Source organism: Salmo salar, chromosome ssa03 (assembly GCF_905237065.1).
Source record: "Salmo salar chromosome ssa03, Ssal_v3.1, whole genome shotgun sequence".
In the NCBI taxonomy this organism is placed as follows: domain Eukaryota; kingdom Metazoa; phylum Chordata; class Actinopteri; order Salmoniformes; family Salmonidae; genus Salmo; species Salmo salar.
This window is the reverse complement of record NC_059444.1, coordinates 34,678,101-34,698,787: the sequence shown is the minus strand read 5'-3', so window position 1 is coordinate 34,698,787 and position 20,687 is coordinate 34,678,101. Positions and strand designations below refer to the sequence as shown.

Sequence of the window (20,687 nt, the reverse complement as noted above, 5' to 3'; positions counted from 1 at the left end):
TCATATGTCTACCTCAGTATATCAGGTCATAGAGACGGACTGACCTAAAAGTGCATTTTTCCCGTTCTCATCAGGCAGAAAGCGCCTGTCCACGGCACACACCAGGATGTGCTCTGGGACGCTGGAGGACTTAGCACCGACAAGCTCGAAGCCAGCTGGGACTTCGATCGGTTCCGTCGCCATGGAGACCAGACGGAGGTCCTTACCGGCCTGGCAGAAGCCTGAGAAGAACAGTCAGCTCGGGAGTAAACATCCACAACAACACCACACAGTACACGTACCATGGTCGCGTTCACTGGAATTAGTATTATCGTCATCAACTTGCTGAATAATATCTATACAGAGGTCTACGATACATTGGAACATACCAAGCTGAATATTGTTGCAAACATGTGGTGTTCCTAAGTAGAGAATGTATTAAGATGTGTTCTTAAGATATGCTTTTTTAGCAAGGATTTGAACCCCAGGGGTTCCCAGGACAAAAGGAGTATGAGATGTTTTTTGAGGCCTTACCGTCCATGGTGCAGCAGCCGTCGGGCGCAGGGCCCTGGTGTAGGTAGGGCAGGGGGGGGCTGCTGGGGTCAGAGTCCTCCTCCTCCTCCAGCTCTTCCAGACCGTTAGAGGCCCGGCCGTTTAGCAGATCCTGACCCTTAGGCTCCCCGCACGGCATGTACAGGTCCACCTTGGGCTTTACATCTGACCCAATAACACACAATGACCCCCGTAAGACATAATGTCGCCATCATACACCACATCACACAGCACAATAAATTCTCCTGGAGTGAAGATGCCAGACAAAGGCAAGGAGATGGAGTTCGGAGGCTTTGCAAGTCCTTTTTCAATAGAAGGACAAACCCATAACACATTACATGGCCACGTTCAAGTCCACCTCTCTTCAAGAGAACTAAATGAGTGAGATGATATAGATTTGCTGTGTGTGTGGGTATAATGTAATGACTAATTCGCGAGTCCTATTCAACTGGTTATCATTAACATAACTAAACATGATCAGAGAAAGACGTTTTTTGCCCAATGTGTTTCTGTTATCTATAATCCACTAATGAAACAGTCAGCTAGCTATAGCTAGTGTTTTGTACTGTTTCTATACATAACGACCTTGATGAGGACAGAGAACGGAGCAATTCAGACAGAGAGAAGTACCATCCATGTTGCCAGGATACTGGTCAGGCTCCAGATATAGCTGAGTGAAGATGGGCTGTGGGTCTCCACTGCTGGAGCGTAGGGAGGCCTTGATGGAGTTGTGGAGGGCCTCCTCGAAGCGAGCAGATTTCAGCTGCCCCGCGTACGAATTCCCCATTATCTGTAATGAGAAGAACGGTATAACATGGACAAAAGCACAGCTATGCACTCAAGGCTCAGCTCCATCCACGTCGATTAGTAAGAGAGACCAGAGTAGGAATCCAATCTACAAAGGATACTTGTCCAGGGGTCATATAGATGCTAGGATGCACTTACAGTCTCACATAAGATGCATGCGCGCACACAATCTCTCACTCTCTTTACCTTTTATTCCCTCTGTCTTTATCCCTACACTATTTCTTTCTGGTTTTGTCTCTAAATCTTTCCCTCTCTTTCTGAATTTCAGTATGTCGCCCTGGCCTCATTGCCCCCTCCTTTGGTCCACTCTTCGGACATCTGCCGAGGTCGGCTGTGTGGGCCTGGGGTTGAGGTTGGGAAGCAGGTGGCAGCTGGACAGACAGGGGCACACACATGTGGCCTGGTGGCACTGAAGAGTGTAAGGGGGGGGGGCTTAGTGAAAAGCTCTTGTTCAAATAGAACAGAAGTGACCAGTACAGGGGGAAAGAGTAATAACCAAGTACCCCCATAATGAATGACTGGTATAGACTGTCCAGCTAAATAACTATCCTTAAATAACTCTCCTTATCGCTCCTCTCCTTTTTCTGGCCATTGCCCTTTTCATATCACCCAGCCATTCATTTGCAGGGTTTACAATTATAAAGGACTGAAAAGAAAGTCCTATTTTTTTGCCAGCTAACATATGGTCTTGGCCTGAAAAACCCTCCATACCATTGTCCTTGGGCTACATTTGGCAGGTGTTACTGTAGTGTTGTATAAACGCAACCATTAACAGCCAAGTCAAGCCACAGGTTGAAGGTTTCATCTGTTTGGGAACAACTAGGACTCTGTAACCATCACATTGTCTGCGCAGGTTTTTTAGGGGCACAATTACTAGTGATAACATGTATTTTGACTAACTCTATGCCTAGCAATATTACATTTTGACTATGCCAAGCGATGTATAAATGGCTTGGCTATCGAACAACTAGTCCAAATGAAACTCCTGTATCTGCAATGTAAAAGAAATGTACAGGAATATAGACTACACATGATATCTATAGGACATAGAGAATTTGCAGACAAATCACATTTAAATATAACTAACCAATTTGTATCTATTTTTGACATGTAAAAAAACAAGTTGCATCCAATCCAGATCATTTGATTGACAGGTAAATTGCCACTGGACAAAATACCCCTCGCCTAAGGTAACCATTATAAAATACAACCAACTAAGACTTAACTGGGTTAATCATTATATCAAGAGAACCTATTTTACTGAGATCAATCTGACAAATACAAAGCACTATTCAGTGTCTATGTTGATTCTACTCGAAAGCTCTTTGTTCACCCTTTTAAAATGAAGAAGCATGCCTCTTCCCATGTTGTCTTTAGCTACTGTAGTGTAGCCGTCTAAAACCCTGAACCCTTTTATTCTGTCAATAACCGGCAGGCTTGGTAATCAAGTTGAAACAGTCAGCCATCCGAGGTCCTGGTCCTGCCCTAACCTGTCCCATGCCTGGACAGGTTCAAGCCTGGCTGATTACCCAAGAACCTACCCAGGGGGAAAAGGGTCTGAGAGAATGAGAAGAAAGAGAGAGACAGCAAGAGAGAGAGAGAGACAGTGAGAGAGAGACAGCTTTGGCAATGTACACATATGTTTCCCATGCCAATAAAGCCCTTTGACTTGAGAGAGATAGAGAGGGGGTGGGATATGGCCAGCCAAGGCAGACAAAGGACAAGATTAAGTGTGGTGCCTGATTGTGCTTTGACAGAGATAAGCAGCTTAACATAAAGAAGCTACAGTATTTCTCCCTCCGCTGACGGGTGGATGGATGGAGAGAGATAGAGAGAGAACTATCCAAGGTGTGTTTAAAGAGGTGGCGGAGCCTGGTGAAGGCGTCCACATGCTTCCCATATATTATGACAACATTTTGTGACGTTTTTGTTCGTTTTGGTCTTCGGTTGTTTGTGCACACGTCATTTTTTCTCAAAGTTGGTAGCGGTTTCATGCACATTTTTTCACTTGAGAAATACTGCACCAAACATCTTAGTTAGTTGTAGAATTCTCGGCAAAAACATGAAAAGATGAATTCAGTCTGGTTTCGGCGTCTCAAGATAGACAAACAGTACTATTGCCGCTTTTTTCACATTTTTCAAGCAAACGTATTTTAAGGGAGTATGAGAGCACACTCATTCCGTTCGCCGAGCCGAACCGAAGCATGCTGATGCCTTAAGGGGTTTTTCGGAGGACTTCCAGGTCAATTCAAGAGCCCAGAGCAGCAGAGAACAGATTTGTCCTTAAACCTCACAAAGTGAAGCCATAGTGGTGACCTCACAAAGCTGACACATGGGAGAGGTGGAGAGGGGAACACAGACGAGACCCTTCAACACGTGCTCCATCACAACAAAGCCACACCGTGACAAAGGTGGCCTAATGGATGTGGCTGGAGCAGGAGAGAGATAGAGGAAGTGGCTGGAGCAGGAGAGAGATAGAGGAAGTGGTTGGTCAGGAGAGAGAGAGAGGAAGTGGCTGGAGCAGGAGAGAGAGAGAGGAAGTGGGTGGTCAGGAGTGAGATAGAGGAAGTGGCTGGAGCAGGAGAGAGAGAGAGGAAGTGGGTGGTCAGGAGAGAGATAGAGAGAGGAAGTGGGTGGTCAGGAGTGAGATAGAGGAAGTTGGTGGTCAGGAGAGAGAGAGAGGAAGTGGGTGGTCAGGAGAGAGAGAGAGGAAGTGGGTGGTCAGGAGTGAGATAGAGGAAGTGGGTGGTCAGGAGAGAGATAGAGAGAGGAAGTGGGTAGTCAGGAGTAAGATAGAGGAAGTGGGTGGTCAGGAGAGAGATAGAGGAAGTGGGTGGTCAGGAGAGAGAGAGAGGAAGTGGGTGGTCAGGAGTGAGATAGAGGAAGTGGGTGGTCAGGAGAGAGATAGAGAGAGGAAGTGGGTGGTCAGGAGTGAGATAGAGGAAGTGGGTGGTCAGGAGAGAGATAGAGGAAGTGGGTGGTCAGGAGAGAGAGAGAGGAAGTGGGTGGTCAGGAGTGAGATAGAGGAAGTGGGTGGTCAGGAGAGATAGAGGAAGTGGGTGGTCAGGAGAGAGATAGAGAGAGGAAGTGGGTGGTCAGGAGTGAGATAGAGGAAGTGGGTGGTCAGGAGAGAGAGAGAGAGGAAGTGGGTGGTCAGGAGTGAGATAGAGGAAGTGGGTGGTCAGGAGAGAGATAGAGGAAGTGGGTGGTCAGGAGAGAGATAGAGGAAGTGGGTGGTCAGGAGTGGTTTCAGGCGGGGTTTCATTTGACATAATTATGTTTGATGAATGATGAAATAGTGTCTGATCTGTGTTTCCAGGTAGTGACAGAATCATGTTTGGAGAAGTGAAGTGACTGAGATCTCCATTTTCTCCAGAAGTAACTGGAAGCTGACCAGAAAACCCGTCTCAGATTCTTCCACAGATTCCTGAGCCTGGGTGGCCATAATGGCCATATTGCAAGAGTCTAACCCCCGTGCAGAATTAAGGTCTGGTCCTGTGACAAGCTTGCAAATTCCAGGAGGCCATATGGGAGAAAAAAAAATAGGTCTTGTTCATTAGGAATTAAATGAAAGAAAATTGTCAGACATTTTGTCAAATAGGGAGGTACCATCTGAACTTGTCCAATAAGAAACGCTCGTTATGGTTTCACGCTTTGACATGTTTTGCTACGGTGTGCCCTAAGGAACAAGACCCTCCCTTCTCTCTTTACACATCTTTCCCATTCGGACTTTACCTCACTTTCCCGACGCGACTTTAAAACATGATAATCTCATGTATTATCACGTCATCTTGGTGTAGCTGACCTTACCTTGTGTGATTGTTCCCAGGCGTGAAGGGATTTGTTCTCCTCTGCTACATGATGGGTCAGAAGAACCACTGTGTAGAAACGTCCTGCAGTGACATCCCCCTCAGCAGCACTGTTCTAGACCTAAAGAGAGAGGTCGGATGAATACATGAGATTAACAGAATGCATCTTCACCCAAGGATCCAAATGAACAGACATATGGAATATAGGAGACATACTGTATAGTAGGCTAAAGGTTTATAGTTGGCTAATTGTCTGAAACTGATTAGTACACTAAGGAAGACGATCATGCCACGCTGGTGTATTTAAAGGCGAGAGCGTCGAATCAGGCTTTGACCCGGTTGATATACTGTATGCAAGGAGAAGTGTTTGCTGCAAATAACACACGGTAGGCCTGCAGCACCTTTCATCACAAGATATCAAATCAAACCCAATATTTCAAAAATCCTATTGAAATGAAACTCAAGGTTGAAAGACGCACAAAAGCTTTTAAATAGTCAGTACAGTCCACACAACATGTCTGACCGTGTTGGCTGCACTTAGAGCAATGAGAGAGGCCACTCAAAAGTTAAGAGGAGCTTAACAGATTGCACAAAACCATGACATATGTAGTGACCGTTGGCGGTGAACAGGGGTTATGTGATACGGTAGCCTCTGGGTATTTTTGTAAAACACACTAGAGTGTTAGGGTTTGTAATCATTCACACACACACACACACACACACACACACACACACACACACACACACACACACACACACACACACACACACACACACACACACACACACACACACACACACACACACACACACACACACCAACAACTACTAAAAACTGGTACAGATAAAAGATCTTAATTTGACCAGTTTCTCACAGCAGCAAAATAATCCTGCAGCAACAGGAAATTTGAACTTTGGTGTGGATTATAATTCATGGAGTTTTTGTAGGCGTTGATAAATGTTTTTTTTTAAATTAAGTCTGACATTTTAAAGTGGAAATTTCAAACTTTAGAAGCCTTTTTAAACCTTGAATACACTACACGTTTGCATTTCCTGCTTTGCAGGACATGTCCTGCAACAGCAGAATGATCAAATTAAGATCCTACATCTGTACTTCCACTTTGACCCCAAGCATTGTTTACCCACTCCTAGACCTTATACAACTAAGCTGATACAAAGTTCCCTTCAAAACATTGACTGTCACAAGAATGCTCCCTGTCACCATCCTGTAATGCACGGTCCTTGTTGTGCAGTTTTTGGGACCTAGTGTCCCTAATTTGCCCCTGCCTGTGGTCTGGGGCCCAAGTCCTCGCGCTTGCATTACATACACACTGATTTGTCCTGTTAACCACATTGAAGTAGTTAACTTTGTGAATGATTAGCCTCACACTGATAGGGCTAATCAAACTACAGAGCTACATGGTCAATGGGAGGGACAAGGGGATAGGGGGATAAGGGAGGTCATGCAAATTCCATACCATCCAGGTCAGACAGTGCTATACCTTTACCGGAACCCTGTATGAGTTTAGGTGGACATTCTCTTTAGTACAGACTGAACATCCAAATCTTCCTTCACTTCTAGATACACACATTAAGGGCCCTCTAGGCAACCAATTCTGCATTCACAGTAATATAACCCATTCTATGAGACATTCTCATCACACCGGCCTATCAGTAGGCCTAGACTACACATCACTCTTAACATAACCCTGTATCTCTGTCCATGATCACAGGGTCACTATCAACGGCATTAACCCCCCACTTGGCCCAGAGTGTTGAAATATTTTCATGGCTGTCAAATCAAATTATGTGTATGTGTCATATGCACAAGAAACACATGATGTACTCAGTACAATGAAATGTTTACTCTCAACTAAATGTGACAACAATAAGAATCGAGGGGGGAAAAAAAGTACTAATAATAAGAATAATCTAGGACACTGCAGATGGCCGGTGAGATGTACCTGACCCATCGGAGCCGTAAATCTAGACATACTCAGGCACAGCCTCGGGCGCCTAACGGCTGGGATCCTGTTCTTCTGGTAATGACATTTTAGGGTCCTTTCAGCATGACATGCTGGTAGGGAATTTTGCCCGAGGGGTGTAAGGAGGGAATTTAAGGCGGTGGCCGCAGAAGTACACACACACACACACACACAAACATACAAACACACACACACACACACACACACACACACACACACACACACACACACACACACACACACACACACACACACACACACACACACACACACACACACACACACACACACACAAACACCCACATGTGCACACCGAAGGACCCGTGCATGCATATGCGTAAAATAGCTAACTCATTGTGAATGAACGATGTGAAAACAGAGGTCCTATTTTAGAGTGATGTGGATTTAAATTCTAAGAAATGTTAGATATTTAACTCCAAGAGCACTGTGAGCTTAGCCTTGCTCCCACCCCTCCCTGTGTTCTTTCTCTCTCCCTCCTTCCCTCCCTCTCTGCCTCTCTCTGTTTCCCCCACGCCACTCCACTCCCCCTTTTGTTTCTTCCTTCATCTGCATAATGACGTTACACTCCTGACAATGGAGGGATAGAGGCAGGATAGAGAGGGATTACATCTACTTCCCCTTGGTCACAACCTGTTTCAGACCCACTCTATCACTCCTGGAACCTTTCCTTCAAAGGACAACACTGCAACGTTGCAGTCAGTCAAGGGTTCCACGTTAAGAAATCTAACTTGCTACTGTATCCACATACGTGCACATAGGCACTGGCACAAATAGACGTGTGCGGCACGCACGCACGCCACACACAAACACACTTTGAAAAGGAAGGGAAAAAAGTGAAAGGACAACACTGCAACGGGTAGATGCAAAAAAAACTTGATACTGGCTCGGTGATCCTGAACATGATTTTTCTACAACGCATAGTGATATAATAGTGTAAAATGATGTAGATCATCCAGAACACGGTAAAAAGACGACCACTGACTACTTCTTTACTTTATTATTGAAACATTCACGCAAGCTTTTGCCAGTCATCATGACTTACATTAGATCATGATAAAACAGACTACCGTAGTCATTCGAGTAAATGTATTACATATCTTAAGTAAATGTATTTCATATCTTAAGTAAATGTATTACATATCTCAAGTAAATGTATTACATATATTAAGTAAATGTATTACATATCTCAAGTAAATGTATTACATATCTCAAGTAAATGTATTACATATCTTAAGTAAATGTATTACATATCTTATTTTTCACAGAAATACAAGAACAATGACTGTAGGCTACACTCCTAGAAAAAAAGGTGATATCTACAACCTAAAAGGGTTCTTCGGCTGTCCCCATAGGAGAACCCTTTGAAGAACCCTTTTGATTCCAGGTAGAACCCTATTGGGTTCCATGTAGAACCCATTTCCCCAGAGGGTTCTACATGGAAGCCAAAAGAGTTCCGACTGGAACCAAATAGGGTTCTACCTGGAACCAAAAAGAGTTCTCCTATGGGGACAGCCGAAGAACCCTTTTGGAGACCTTTTTAACCAAGAGGGTACTGTCAACATTAGAAAACCCATGAATGAGGACGAGAGTACACATCAGTATAGCAGAGGAGAGGAGAGGGGGATGGGGGTTATGCAAAAAAGGACTAACATTTCCAGGTCCCTTAAATTAGGTGCTAAGAGCTGAGCCATCAACATCATGTTGGTGGAAAAGAGTAAACAATGTAATATGCTTCCATACCTTCCAAGGGTTCTCCACCAGCCAGACAGCACTTCGATAACACAACAACAACAAAAAAACGCTCCAAAACCAAACACTAAATTCCACAATGCAAAAATAAATAAATCACAAAGTCACGAATTATAGTCCATTATGGGTGATAGGTATGTCCTAAGGAAGAGGAAAAGAGTGAGGAAATATCCAAGGAGACGTAGGGCTGATTAATTCTCATCTGGTGTGTCCCCAAGCCATCAGCAGCTCCTTGGTAATTAAACTCCACGACAGTATGGACAGCAAATACTCCTCCTTCCTCCAGTACAGCAGAACCCCTCTCTCTCTGAGTCAAGCACACACGCACCCTCCCCCAGTCCCCTTGTCCCTCCCCTATGTTGTGCCATTTGCTGTGTGTGGAGTGAATTCTCTGGGGCCTCATTCATCTTAGCCCCTCTGACCCCCTGTAGTGACAGATGCTCTTGGAGGGCCGTCCTGCCTGGCCAGGAAACAAAGACATTGGGCAACATCCCCTCCTGCCACACGGTCACACCACCCCGACACGCGTGACCATCAGCATTTAACACGCCAACAACACGGGGGAAACCCTGACACAGCAGGATGACACACTGGAGAAATGGAACTACTATACCATACACTTCTTAGATTACCAAAGAAGAAGAAACAAATCTAGTCAAAATCAACCCCCCCCCTACTCTTTCTTTACTTTCACCCCTGTCTCTCCCTCTCTCTCTCTCTCTCTGCCACTCCCTTCCTTTTTATTAGGGCCAATTTAGAGATAGGGCAACCCCAACCACTGGCAAAATAGGGACAAGAAGAATGTCAGGTCAGCTCTGTGCATTTTGTCCCTCTTGGCCGGGCTGGGACCCTGGCCCTACAGAACAGACTACAGGCCTGGGACTGGGATGGAGACTGGGATGGACCCCTGACTGTTTTTTTTTTACCCCCGCTATAAATACCAAGGGCTCATCTGGTCAAAATAAATAAACTGGGGATCCACCTTCCGCCACCACAAATCAACAGGCGCTGGGTGGACAGATGTCAAGGATTATAGTGTCATTATAGCCTGGCTGGCTGGTCAAATGCCTCGTCATTACTAACACTGCGTCAATGGAGCGCTGGGGTGACAGATTTTATGGAAACTAAGAAATGCATTTTGGGTTTATTCCATGAAAATAAATTCAATTACGTCACATCATGGCTAATATACTGTACAGGTAGACAAGTTTCCCTAAGTGCATAAGCAACATAACACTGTATTTTTTCAATGATGTAGGGACTTTGGAGACTTTTTGGGGACTAATCAATTCACCTTCTCCTCACCAGTGGTTGCCTCACACGGAATGTTCTAACTAGGCTTTTGAACATTTTAGGTTCTCACAACAACACATTTGTAACGTTGCAATCAGATCCCAACCTATTGGCTGAGTATGAGAAAAAGATAATACTATACTCTCTTTAACCCCCCCCCCCCTACAGATCCACTGCCGATAGAGCAAAGGGTTGATGTGTGTCAGTGACATTCCCATTTCCACTTTCATATGACTTTGAACGCAAAATCTAAGCAGCTAACTGACTGCAAAATCATTCCTTGCATACACTGCCTGGTTCCTGTTTTGGCTGCAATCTCAAAATAGCTTTTGTTAATAATTTACGCCAGCCTCGTCCATGGAGTGACCAGTTAAAAGGTTACTATGCATAAAAACATTTCCCAAACAAGCCTGTAATCCCTATGTCTGGGTCTTGTTTTTCGTTTTCTATGTTTAAGTAAAGTTTCTGAGAATTTCTCAAGCAAACTAAGAAAATTCCCAAGTCAACACACAGCTACTTGACAGTAGAAAAGACACACTCCACTCCATACGCTGCACGGACCCTTTTTACACTTTTTCTAACGTTGATATTTGACCTCATGTGGATGTGCCAATGACAACATTATTATTCTCACTCTTAAATCCAACATTAGGGAGACCTAACAACCTCAAAAGAGCCACACAATATATTCACTATAACACCATATGTCTCTTGTCTCCACCTTCAACCTTCTTTTCAACAGTCCATTCTTAGAAAAATGACAAGCCTGAGTAAGCCAGTCGGTTAGCAATCTTAACATTACTTTACTAAAATATTGGATTCTAAATATGGATTCATAATATAACTGTGTTATCCTGGATCATTAAAGAGAAATAAACGGACAGATGAAACATTAAGTCAGAGGATGTTGATAAAGACCATATTGTTTAACTGTAATTCTTTCATTTTCATCTTTGCATAGCCAGGCAAGCAGTGTGACTGCCTTAGTCTTCAGTTCATTACAGCAGATCTAGTCAACAGTTGGTTTAATCTGTCCGTATAACTCTTCTCACCTCCTCACCAATGGTTATAGTATGCCGGCCACAGGCGGTGTGTGAGACAGCTATAAACTGGGGCATTAGCCAATCAGGGCTCCATTGCTCCTCACCACTCATTCATCATACAGACATCGCGCATTCTACGCTGAACGTGGAGGTTCGTGTAAATTGTATTATTATACTACACAGCGTCTGTCTGTCTGTATGGACTCTATAGGCTCCCGGGGGTAGTCCATTTGAAACAGTTGGAGTAAAGAATGAAAGAAAGAGATGACTTGTGCACTAACAGGAGACTAGCAACTTTAGTAAACATTACAGTTTCCTGTCTGATGGTAAATCAACATATGACCAATCGAAAACTCCCAAAATAAGCTTATTTGGTACAGACCAGCACTAGCAGCAAGTTGAACCTGGGAAGAGGAGTCTCGCAGTGTGATTCATCTCCCCCAGCTCCCAGCAGTAGCTCCCTCCCTCCCTGACTTTGACACAGCAGCCACGTTTAAATAGACCCGTTTGAAATGAAGATAATGAGTAAACCCAGCGGTTTCTTTGGCCTCAAAAGAGCCCTGTGTGGGAAAACAAAAGAGCCTGGGTCTGAATGCTGGCCCTGTGGCCCTCCCTCCACCCATCCCTCACCACTGTATTGAGGGCCAGCCAAAGGGCCTGACAAAGGGGAAGTGGCCCTTCCACCCTCCACTGCCACCTGAGGAAAGATGGGTCATGTGACAGGGTGACTAGAGGACAGGGGGAAGGGAGAGGGGGGATAGGGGACTGGGGGTCTCCTATCCCCTGTTGTCTTTAGATTCCAAGGGGGACAGGAGATGGTTGCCTCCATTTCTCCTCTTGTCTTCTGGATTCCCAGAGGAAAAGCTGCTTTGTCTTAGCTCAGAACTGACTCAGCTTCATTGGGTTGAATTGAGCACATTGCAGCTTTGACTGACTCCAATAACTGACTCATTATTACACCTGATAGGTGTTGCGATACTTAATTGATACAAGTATAACATGTTCAAATTGCAAATGTTCAGAAAAAATGTAGAACAATTTGAGACTCAAGGGAACGTGAACCGCACTATTGACTGCGTGCCGAGGTCAAAACATTCATTCAGACCTATACATTTAGACCTGATGTAAACTATGTGGAGAGGGTCATTTTACAAAAACACATCAAAATGAAGATACACTGAAACAGAGTCAATGACTGGAAGTAATATGTCATAGTAGAATTGAGTGAGATGAGGGATCAGTATCAGGTTTGTAGGAGAGAAAGGAGAGCTGAGGTGTTAAACGGGACAGTGTGTCTGAAGACTTACAATAAGAAAACAAACCTGCTGCATGAATAAACAAGATAGCAAAACAACAACAAAAACCCCAATGTGAAAAGTTCCTCACCGAGCCCCATTGCACCTTCTTCTCTCCCATGTTGGTTACCTCCACGGTGTAAGGTGTGACACTGTCACTTACTAGCCGGGTGGCAGCTTGTCCCCCTGCTATAATCCCCCCCTCCCCCAAGGCTGAGCCAGGCCACACAAACAAAAGGCAGTGAGCAGCAGCATTCCAGATGAATGCCATAGCTGATGTCGGCAGCAGCAGAACAGAGAAAATAAAAGAGAGCTCAACCAGACCAGGGCCAGGAAAGTGGAACAAGAGCCTGGGGCTGTAGGGTTGGTGGGTGGTGGGGTGGATTAGCCAGTGGGGACTATAAAGGGGAGTGAACTAGGGTTTAAGGCCTGTTGTGACAGAGGGGCTGGGGAAGGGCTGATGGGGGGGCTGGGGGGAGGCGGACAAAAGGAGCATTTGGGCAGATGAAGAAGTCATCATCATTAAGCCACTGGAAGTTTACTGTCCAGTTATAAAAGTCATTTCAAAATTAGGAGGTTAGGGGGTGCGTGTGAAAGGGGAGAAGGGCTCAGAGTGCCTGAGAAGGCCTGGGGGCGGGGCAGATGAGAGCTGTGGCCTGTGGTTGTGAGGGACTCTGTGGGACTGGGGGGCCAATTCATTAGGGGCACAGCCCAGCCTTTGTGTTTGCACCAGGTTGATTGGAGTGCTGACCTTGCCTTGCCTCCCAGCCTTCCCTGTACACTCTGCTCTGGCCCAGTGGAGGATGAGTATAAGGGCAAGGCATTTAACCTTCAACTAAATCCCAGCCTCAACCACAGCAGACAAAGGTCAGCATCATTTATTAACAAAGACTTGTCTAAACAGCTGCTATTAGGACACTATAGATGCTATATAAACTGATACACAGAGTTGAAAAACTCTGTTCTGTCCCCTAAGGATTTGTTGCCAGCTCTAGTTGAAAAGTCGTTTTTTGGTTACATCTGATTCTGAAGAGTATAGAATAGAAGAATGTTTTTGGATGACAACTTTGGTGTAATTCCTTTGCATGACAGAAAAAAACATTGAAGGTTTTAACACTGTTCATCATAATGTGGGAGACAGGGTGAATTCTAGGCAGCTAAATCAACAAAATTAAGTTTACAACATTTATTTAGATACACATGGTCTAAAAATTCCTAATCAAAATAGAGGTGTAGGATCTTAATTTGATCACCTTATTGCAGGAAATGTAAAACTTGAAGCGTATTTGAGGTTTTAAAAGGCTTCTAAAGACTTAATTTTCCATTACAAAAACGTATCAACCCCTACAAAAATGCAGATGAATTATAATCCACATACTAATTCACATTTCCTGTTGCTGCAGGATACGTTTCTTGCTGTAGTAAACTGGTTCAAATCAAGATCCTTTGTCTGTACCACACTTGTCCCATCTTAGTTTTACTATGTTAAAGTGCGACTGCCCCTAAAATGCAACTTCTCATTTTGAAAATGGCCTATGTGGCATCGATATGAGTCAGAAACATTTATTGTAGTGTCAAAATTGACTATAAAGTGTAAATAGGATAATTTTGGTCATAAAGTCAGTCTTGTCCAAAACAGAGTTTTGCGAGATGATAGAAAAAAGTGGTATGTCATGGAATGAAGGTTACCGTAACAGTTTTCCTTGGGTTGGGTTTATTTCAATCCTGCCCACATGCCCACAGCTGGCAGCACCCAAGTAATCATCAGCTACACGCAATGGTCAATTTGGTTGACATTCGATATCCCTATGGGGCTAGTTAGGGACCATCAGTAAATTACACAATGTATGTAAGACAATATTACAAAATGTTAATAGCTTAAGTTTCAATGACTTAAAAACATCAAATCAACTATAAATTGTAGTTATTCAAATGCCAATATTGAAAGCATTCAATGAGACAACTAAAAGATGTGCAACATTTTTTTTCTTCTATCATTTACATTGTGTAACTTATTGATGGTCCCTAACTAGCCCCAGCGATAGGCTATCCAATGTCAAACCAACTTTGCCAAGGTCGCACACCAGCTGGCTGAAGCTAATTGCCGAAAGAAGTTGGCTAACACTAGCAAGCCTAGGTGACTTCAAGACACAATACCTTGATAGACTGTTTCACGTTATCTGGAAGGGTGAGTGACTGCAACTGTGTACTGTTTTGACAGAGAGAACGTACTGTACAAACGCTTGCCACGTTCGAACACACACACACACAAGAGATACCGACATTAACCCCCCCCAGACAACTCTTGAATCACATGGCCGCTGCGTTTCTTAATGAAAAACAAGGCCAAATCAGGAAGTTCAGCCCTCTTTAAATGTGAAAAAAAAAATACATGGAACATTTTCACTTAGTGTTGTTCTTTTTACATTTAATTTGAGGCCTGGAGGACAAACTCAGTCAATGTGGGGAATTACTGATAATTTACAATGCTCGCTGAGAAGACCTAATAAAATGGATGCCCTGCGAGTGAACCCACTCTGCATTTTACAACGCTGCTCAGCCATGGTTGAACACCAGTCCAACTATCTGAACAAGAGAAAAGCACATAGAATCTTTGGCCCTTGGATAATTTTTATATTTATGGAGTTATTCTGAGCTGCCATATTGAAAGTAAACAATAAATTCCACTTCTCTCCTTAGTAGTGGTTATTACATAGGCCGAAAGTATACACAAATAAAAAGAGAAACAATTATAATTCAGAAATGTTTAATTAAATTACAATAATATTTTTCTACATTTTCTTGAAAGGACATGTTTGTTTCCTTTACATCTTTCTACTGTCAACAGCTCTACTATAGTGGGCCTACTACTGTAAAAACGAACACTACATGATATGTCAAAGTACTATTGATGCATAGTACTACATCTACTATATAGTGTTATTAGTAAGACTCATATAAGTTGTTCACATTTAACACAGACAAATAAAAAAAACATGTAAAAAAATTATAATAATACAAACCTCTCCTTCCTGTACAAACTCACTGGTACCTATCTAATCACTCCTCTCACATAACAGGAGACGACAGGAAGAAAGGAACATAGCTCAGATATGACTCAGTTTATGTACCCTGATAACATCATCACAGCTAGCATCTCCATTTGGGCATCTGGTCAACACCTCACTGCTCATCCCCTCCCTAAACCCTAAACATTTAATGTTCAGTTTGACCAAACCCTGTCCTGGCCTGGCCCTCAATTGCTATTTAGACAGGCGTATTTGTTATGGGGTGTAAAAGGGGAACTCTAAAGCCATGGATCATGGGTGGAGGGCAATATTATCAAAACACTTAGTCTTATCAGATGACAGGAGGGAACAGTAAGGGGTCAAGTTCCATATCCACGAACAGGACAGGCCTGGCCTGCACCACACCTCAACAACTAACTGCATTTTGCTATTGTATCTCATATCTGTCAGTACATGATAGTTAATATCAGTATATCGAGTTGCAAACAAAGCGGAATCTATCAAAGATGTCAAAACATTTGTCATGATTATTACATTTTTTCTAGTGCTGACATTTAGTATTTTTGTGGTTATTAAACAACTAATTGACCGAAGTCGGTTCAATTACTTGAATTCCATTTAGTTCTGTTTTTGAGTGAGCCCAACGCGCCATTTCTCTAGAGCGAGTACCCCCAGGGGTACACGCAATGCCGTCGGGGGTATGCCAAATGAAAATGTGATTCAAATTTTTTGAAATAAAAAAATATATATATTTATTTTTTCACATTTTCAAACAGTCCATTTATATTTTCCAACGGGACTATACATTTTGGTGAGGTTTTTTTCTCGCCTGAGTAGCCTCGTTTCATTGCCAATTTTTTTTTTTAACCATCTAGTGTTCAGCAAAATAACAACACAATGTCAAATACAGGTAGCCTAGTCAAATAATTAACATCCAATCACATTTTTTTATTTTACCTTTATTTATCTAGGCAAGTCAGTTAAGAACAAATTCTTTTTTACAATGACAGCCTAACATTAACCGTTACTCTCTCGCAGGAATTCCACTAACGGTCCGTATATAGCAAAACGTAGCTCGAAAATTGATAAATGGTTAAAAAAAGTAAGGCTCGCGTCCATAGAGACACATACCAGCTCTACTGGTAATACTGCTACTACCAGCAGTACTACACCTTCACCTGTCGACGACGAGCACATCCAATGCTAGCATCAGTAATTCTACATTTGTTGTTAGTCCAGCTAGCATGGACATGGACAGTTGTGAATCTGATGCAGCCGAAGAGCTACTGCCCCCTTACCCGGGAAAGCACTGAACAACAGACAGGGACGTTGGACCATTGAAGAGGCGCAAATATGATGAGAACTACATTGATTTGGGGTTCACTTATATTGGGAGTAGTGCCTTTCCTCAGCCACAGTGTGTTATATGTGCAAAAGTACTCTCACAACTCAATGAAACCTTTACTCTTGCGCAGACATCTAAAAACAAAACATGCCAATTTGAAAAATAAGCCACGGGAGTTTTTTGAGCGAGAATTAAGACAACCTTCGATTAGTAAGACATGTATAAAAGCAACAGATACCATTAATAAGAAGGGGGCTAGAAGCGTCTTATATGTGAGCTACCGAGTGGCTAGGACAGGCAAGCCCCAAACTATTGTGGAGGACTTAATTCTTCCTGCTGCCGTGGATATGGCTGGGACAATGCTGGGGGAAAAGGCCCAAAAAACTATACAGACAATGCCTTCATAAAACAACACTGTTTCACAATGCATCAGTGACATGGCAGGAGATGTTTTGAAACAATTACTGCTTCGCATACAAGCCAGTGAATTCTAAGCGTTACAGCTGGATGGGTCAACAGACGTGGCAGGCCTGGCACAGCTCCTGGTATATGTCCGTTACGTTTATGGGGGGTCGATTAAGGAAGACATCCTATTCTGCAAACCACTGGAAACCAGGACAATGGGAGAGGATATTTTTTAAGTAATGGACAGCTTTGTGACATCAAACAGATTTTAGTGGTCAAGATGAGTTGGTATCTGTACTGATGGCGCAAAAGCCATGACAAGGAGACATAGTGGAGTGGTAACGCGCATGCAAGCAGTTGCTCCCGACGCCACTTGGGTACACTGCAGCATCCACCGAGAGGCTCTAGCTGCCAAAGGAATGCCTGACAGCTTGAAAGACGTTTTGGACACTACAGTGAGAATGCTTAACTTTGTTAAAGCAAGGCCCCTGAACTCTCGTGTATTTTCTGCACTATGCAATGATATGGGCAGCGACCATGTAACGCTTTTACAACATACAGAAGTGCGATGGTTATCAAGGGGCAAAGTACTCACACGTTTTTTTTTAAATTGAGAGACGAGCTTAAAGTTTTATTTACTGACCATAATCTTCACTTGTCTGACCGCTTGCATGATGACGAGTTTCTCACACCTATCTGGGTGATGTTTTTTCTAGCCTGAATGATCTGAATCTAGGATTACAGGGACTCTCCGCAACTATATTCAATATGTGGGACACAATTGAGGCTATGATTAAGAAGTTGGAGCTCTTCTCTGTCTGCAGGACAACACAGGTCTTTCCACCATTGTATGATTTTTTGTGTGCAAATGAACTCAAGCTTACGGACAATGTCAAATGTGATATAGCGAAACACCTGAGTGAGTTGGCTGCGTAATTACACAGGTACTTTCCCGAAACGGATGACACTAACAACTGGATTCCTTATCCCTTTTACACCCTGACCCCAGTCCACTTACCGATATCTGAACAAGAGAGCCCCATCGAAATTGCAACAAGCGGTTCTGTGAAAAATGAATTTAATCAGATGCCACTGCCAGATTTCTGGATTGGGCTGCGCTCAGAGTATCCTTGGCAAATCGTGTTGTTAAGACACTGACACCCTTTGCAACTACATACCTATGTGAGAGTGGATTCTCAGCTCTCACTAGCATGAAAACTAAATACAGGTACAGACTGTGTGTGGAAAATGATTTAAGACTGAGACTATCTCCAATAACCTGTGGTGAGTTATTCACAATATTTAATGAACAAATAACATTTTATATGTAAGATGGGAAAATAAAGAGAAAAACTCACACTCATTCTTATGTTTCATGAATGTATTGTATAGTGTGTGTGTGGCAGGCTTACAATGATGGCAAAAAACAACATTTAAGAGTGTGCTGAAACTGGTGCTAGAGGGGGTACACAGCTGGAGGTTGAATGTTTGAAGGGGTACGGGACTATAAAAAGTTTGGGAACCACTGCTCTAGAGAGAAATCAAATCATTCACTGAAAGAAGTCAAAAACTATGTGGGACGCTGGGGTGAAGGAAGTTTTTACAAAGCAAATGTTTTTCCATTTAACCTTTATTTAACTAGGCAAGTCAGTTAAAAACACATTCTTATTTACAATGACAGCCTAGGAACAGCAGGTTAACTGCCTTGTTCAGGGGCAGAACGACATATTTTTATCTTGTCAGCTCAGGGATTTGCTCTAGCAACCTTTTGGTTACTGGCCCAACACTCTAACCACTAGGCTACCTGCCGCCCCATGTTTATCCTAGTTCAGCGCAGAAACGTGGTAATTAACTACAATGACCATATTCCATTGCACCTGTTTTTTCCAGCTCAAACAGATCAGAAAGGATTAGGCGAAGTAAGAGGTTTCACTCTGGTCAAAATCTGTCCAAAATAAGCCCAATGCGTTTCAATGGGCTTGATTTGTACCTAAAGTTGTCGCCTGCCTTCCCGCCTTTAGGAAAATGACTCCTATTGTTGGAGTGGAGACATGAGCATTTTGTCATTACATACAGATCTCTGGACTGATATTCTTTTACGCCTGCTATGTGAAGTTAGATACACACAGACCGCGTGAAAGACAAATGTAGACAACGACGACAGTGACAGAGGCAGTTTGTGAAAGTATGCCTAACTACTTTGAAGAACTAGTAAAATGATATCGTCAGACAGCTCTGCAGCATGATAGGCATGCTAGCTAAATAGCATGACTAAAGATAGTACAGTATGGGGAGCACACAATATTAGATGGCCTGGCTACCTGGCTGACTGCTACTGTCTGAGCAGAGATGAGATGATTACTTTAATAATTATAAGGAATGAAAAAGAATAAAGCGATAAAAAGATATATACAAAACTTAAATATTTTTATATTTCATAGTAATTTCCTATTTTTCTATTGATGTCTACCCAATGTGGACCTGATCATAGACAATGGAATATTTTCAATGTTTTGGCAATTGAATGTTCGGCTTAGGAAATTCCATTAAAAAGCTCTTTAAATCATAGTAATGTAATTTTTTCGTAATGCATTTCCTGTATACAAAAATAATCGAAACCGAAAAAAACGTGATTCTTAAAAAAAAATCTAACCGAAACAGAACCGATCTCAAAAAGCACTAATCTCAATAAAAAAAAATAATAATCTGATCATCTAAATCTAAAAGTACCACTCAAATATCCAGACAACCCCTTCCCTATGAAAATTATCAAAGACAGAGCATCTAACTACTTTTGAACTCGATGAATAAATGCCCATCAAAAAGAGACAGAAAGAAAGAAAGAGGACACCTCACTGAATAGGACCCCTCCACCCATTCTTTCTTTCCTCCCCCTGAAGTCCCAAAGCAGCCTTGAATTCATTTGAGTGACACATTGACAAAGAACGTCCTCAATGTCCTAAGGAAGGAGCGCTCTACCCCCCCACCTCCATTTACTTCCTTGAGGGGCGATCAGCTGTATCTATCATGCCTCTCTTCCTGACCTCCAGGTTCCTCTGCTGCATCAGCGCTGACACACACACATACAAACACACCCCACTCCCTCCCGATTAATAATAAGTAGCCATGTTGTCCCTGGTGACAAGGTCCACACTTTAAATCCCATTCCCCCTAGCTGACCACAGCACAGCCAGGACCCACCATGGTCACAGTGGCAGCAGGGCTTCTCCTCTCTTCTTCTTTTTGTCTTAACGGGACAATGGTGGCCGGGGAGGCTTTTGTCTGGCCCTGACACAAACACAAACCTCACTGATGAGAAAAGTGACAGTAAACCCATTCAGGCATAGTGGCCACTGCTTCAACTGTATTGATCCT

The 20,687-nt window shown here is 43.1% G+C and overlaps 1 protein-coding gene across 2 annotated transcripts in view; it reads right to left on the bottom strand.

Moving 5' to 3' along the window:
• The window catches only part of LOC106600431 (GREB1-like protein), an 83,007-nt gene that overhangs the window by 32,562 nt on the left and 29,758 nt on the right, over nt 1–20,687 (bottom strand). Inside the window, exons 1-5 of one of the 2 annotated variants that reach the window (XM_014191782.2) lie at nt 8,894–9,197; nt 5,149–5,268; nt 1,162–1,321; nt 514–696; nt 45–221 (exon numbers count right to left, since the gene is read on the bottom strand). In XM_014191782.2, the coding sequence (XP_014047257.2) occupies nt 45–221; nt 514–696; nt 1,162–1,318 (517 nt within the window). In that variant the 5' untranslated portion in view covers nt 1,319–1,321; nt 5,149–5,268; nt 8,894–9,197. Of the gene's footprint in view, nt 1–44; nt 222–513; nt 697–1,161; nt 1,322–5,148; nt 5,269–8,893; nt 9,198–20,687 lie in introns of those variants that run through there. The other variant, XM_045714752.1, reaches the window with a different exon arrangement.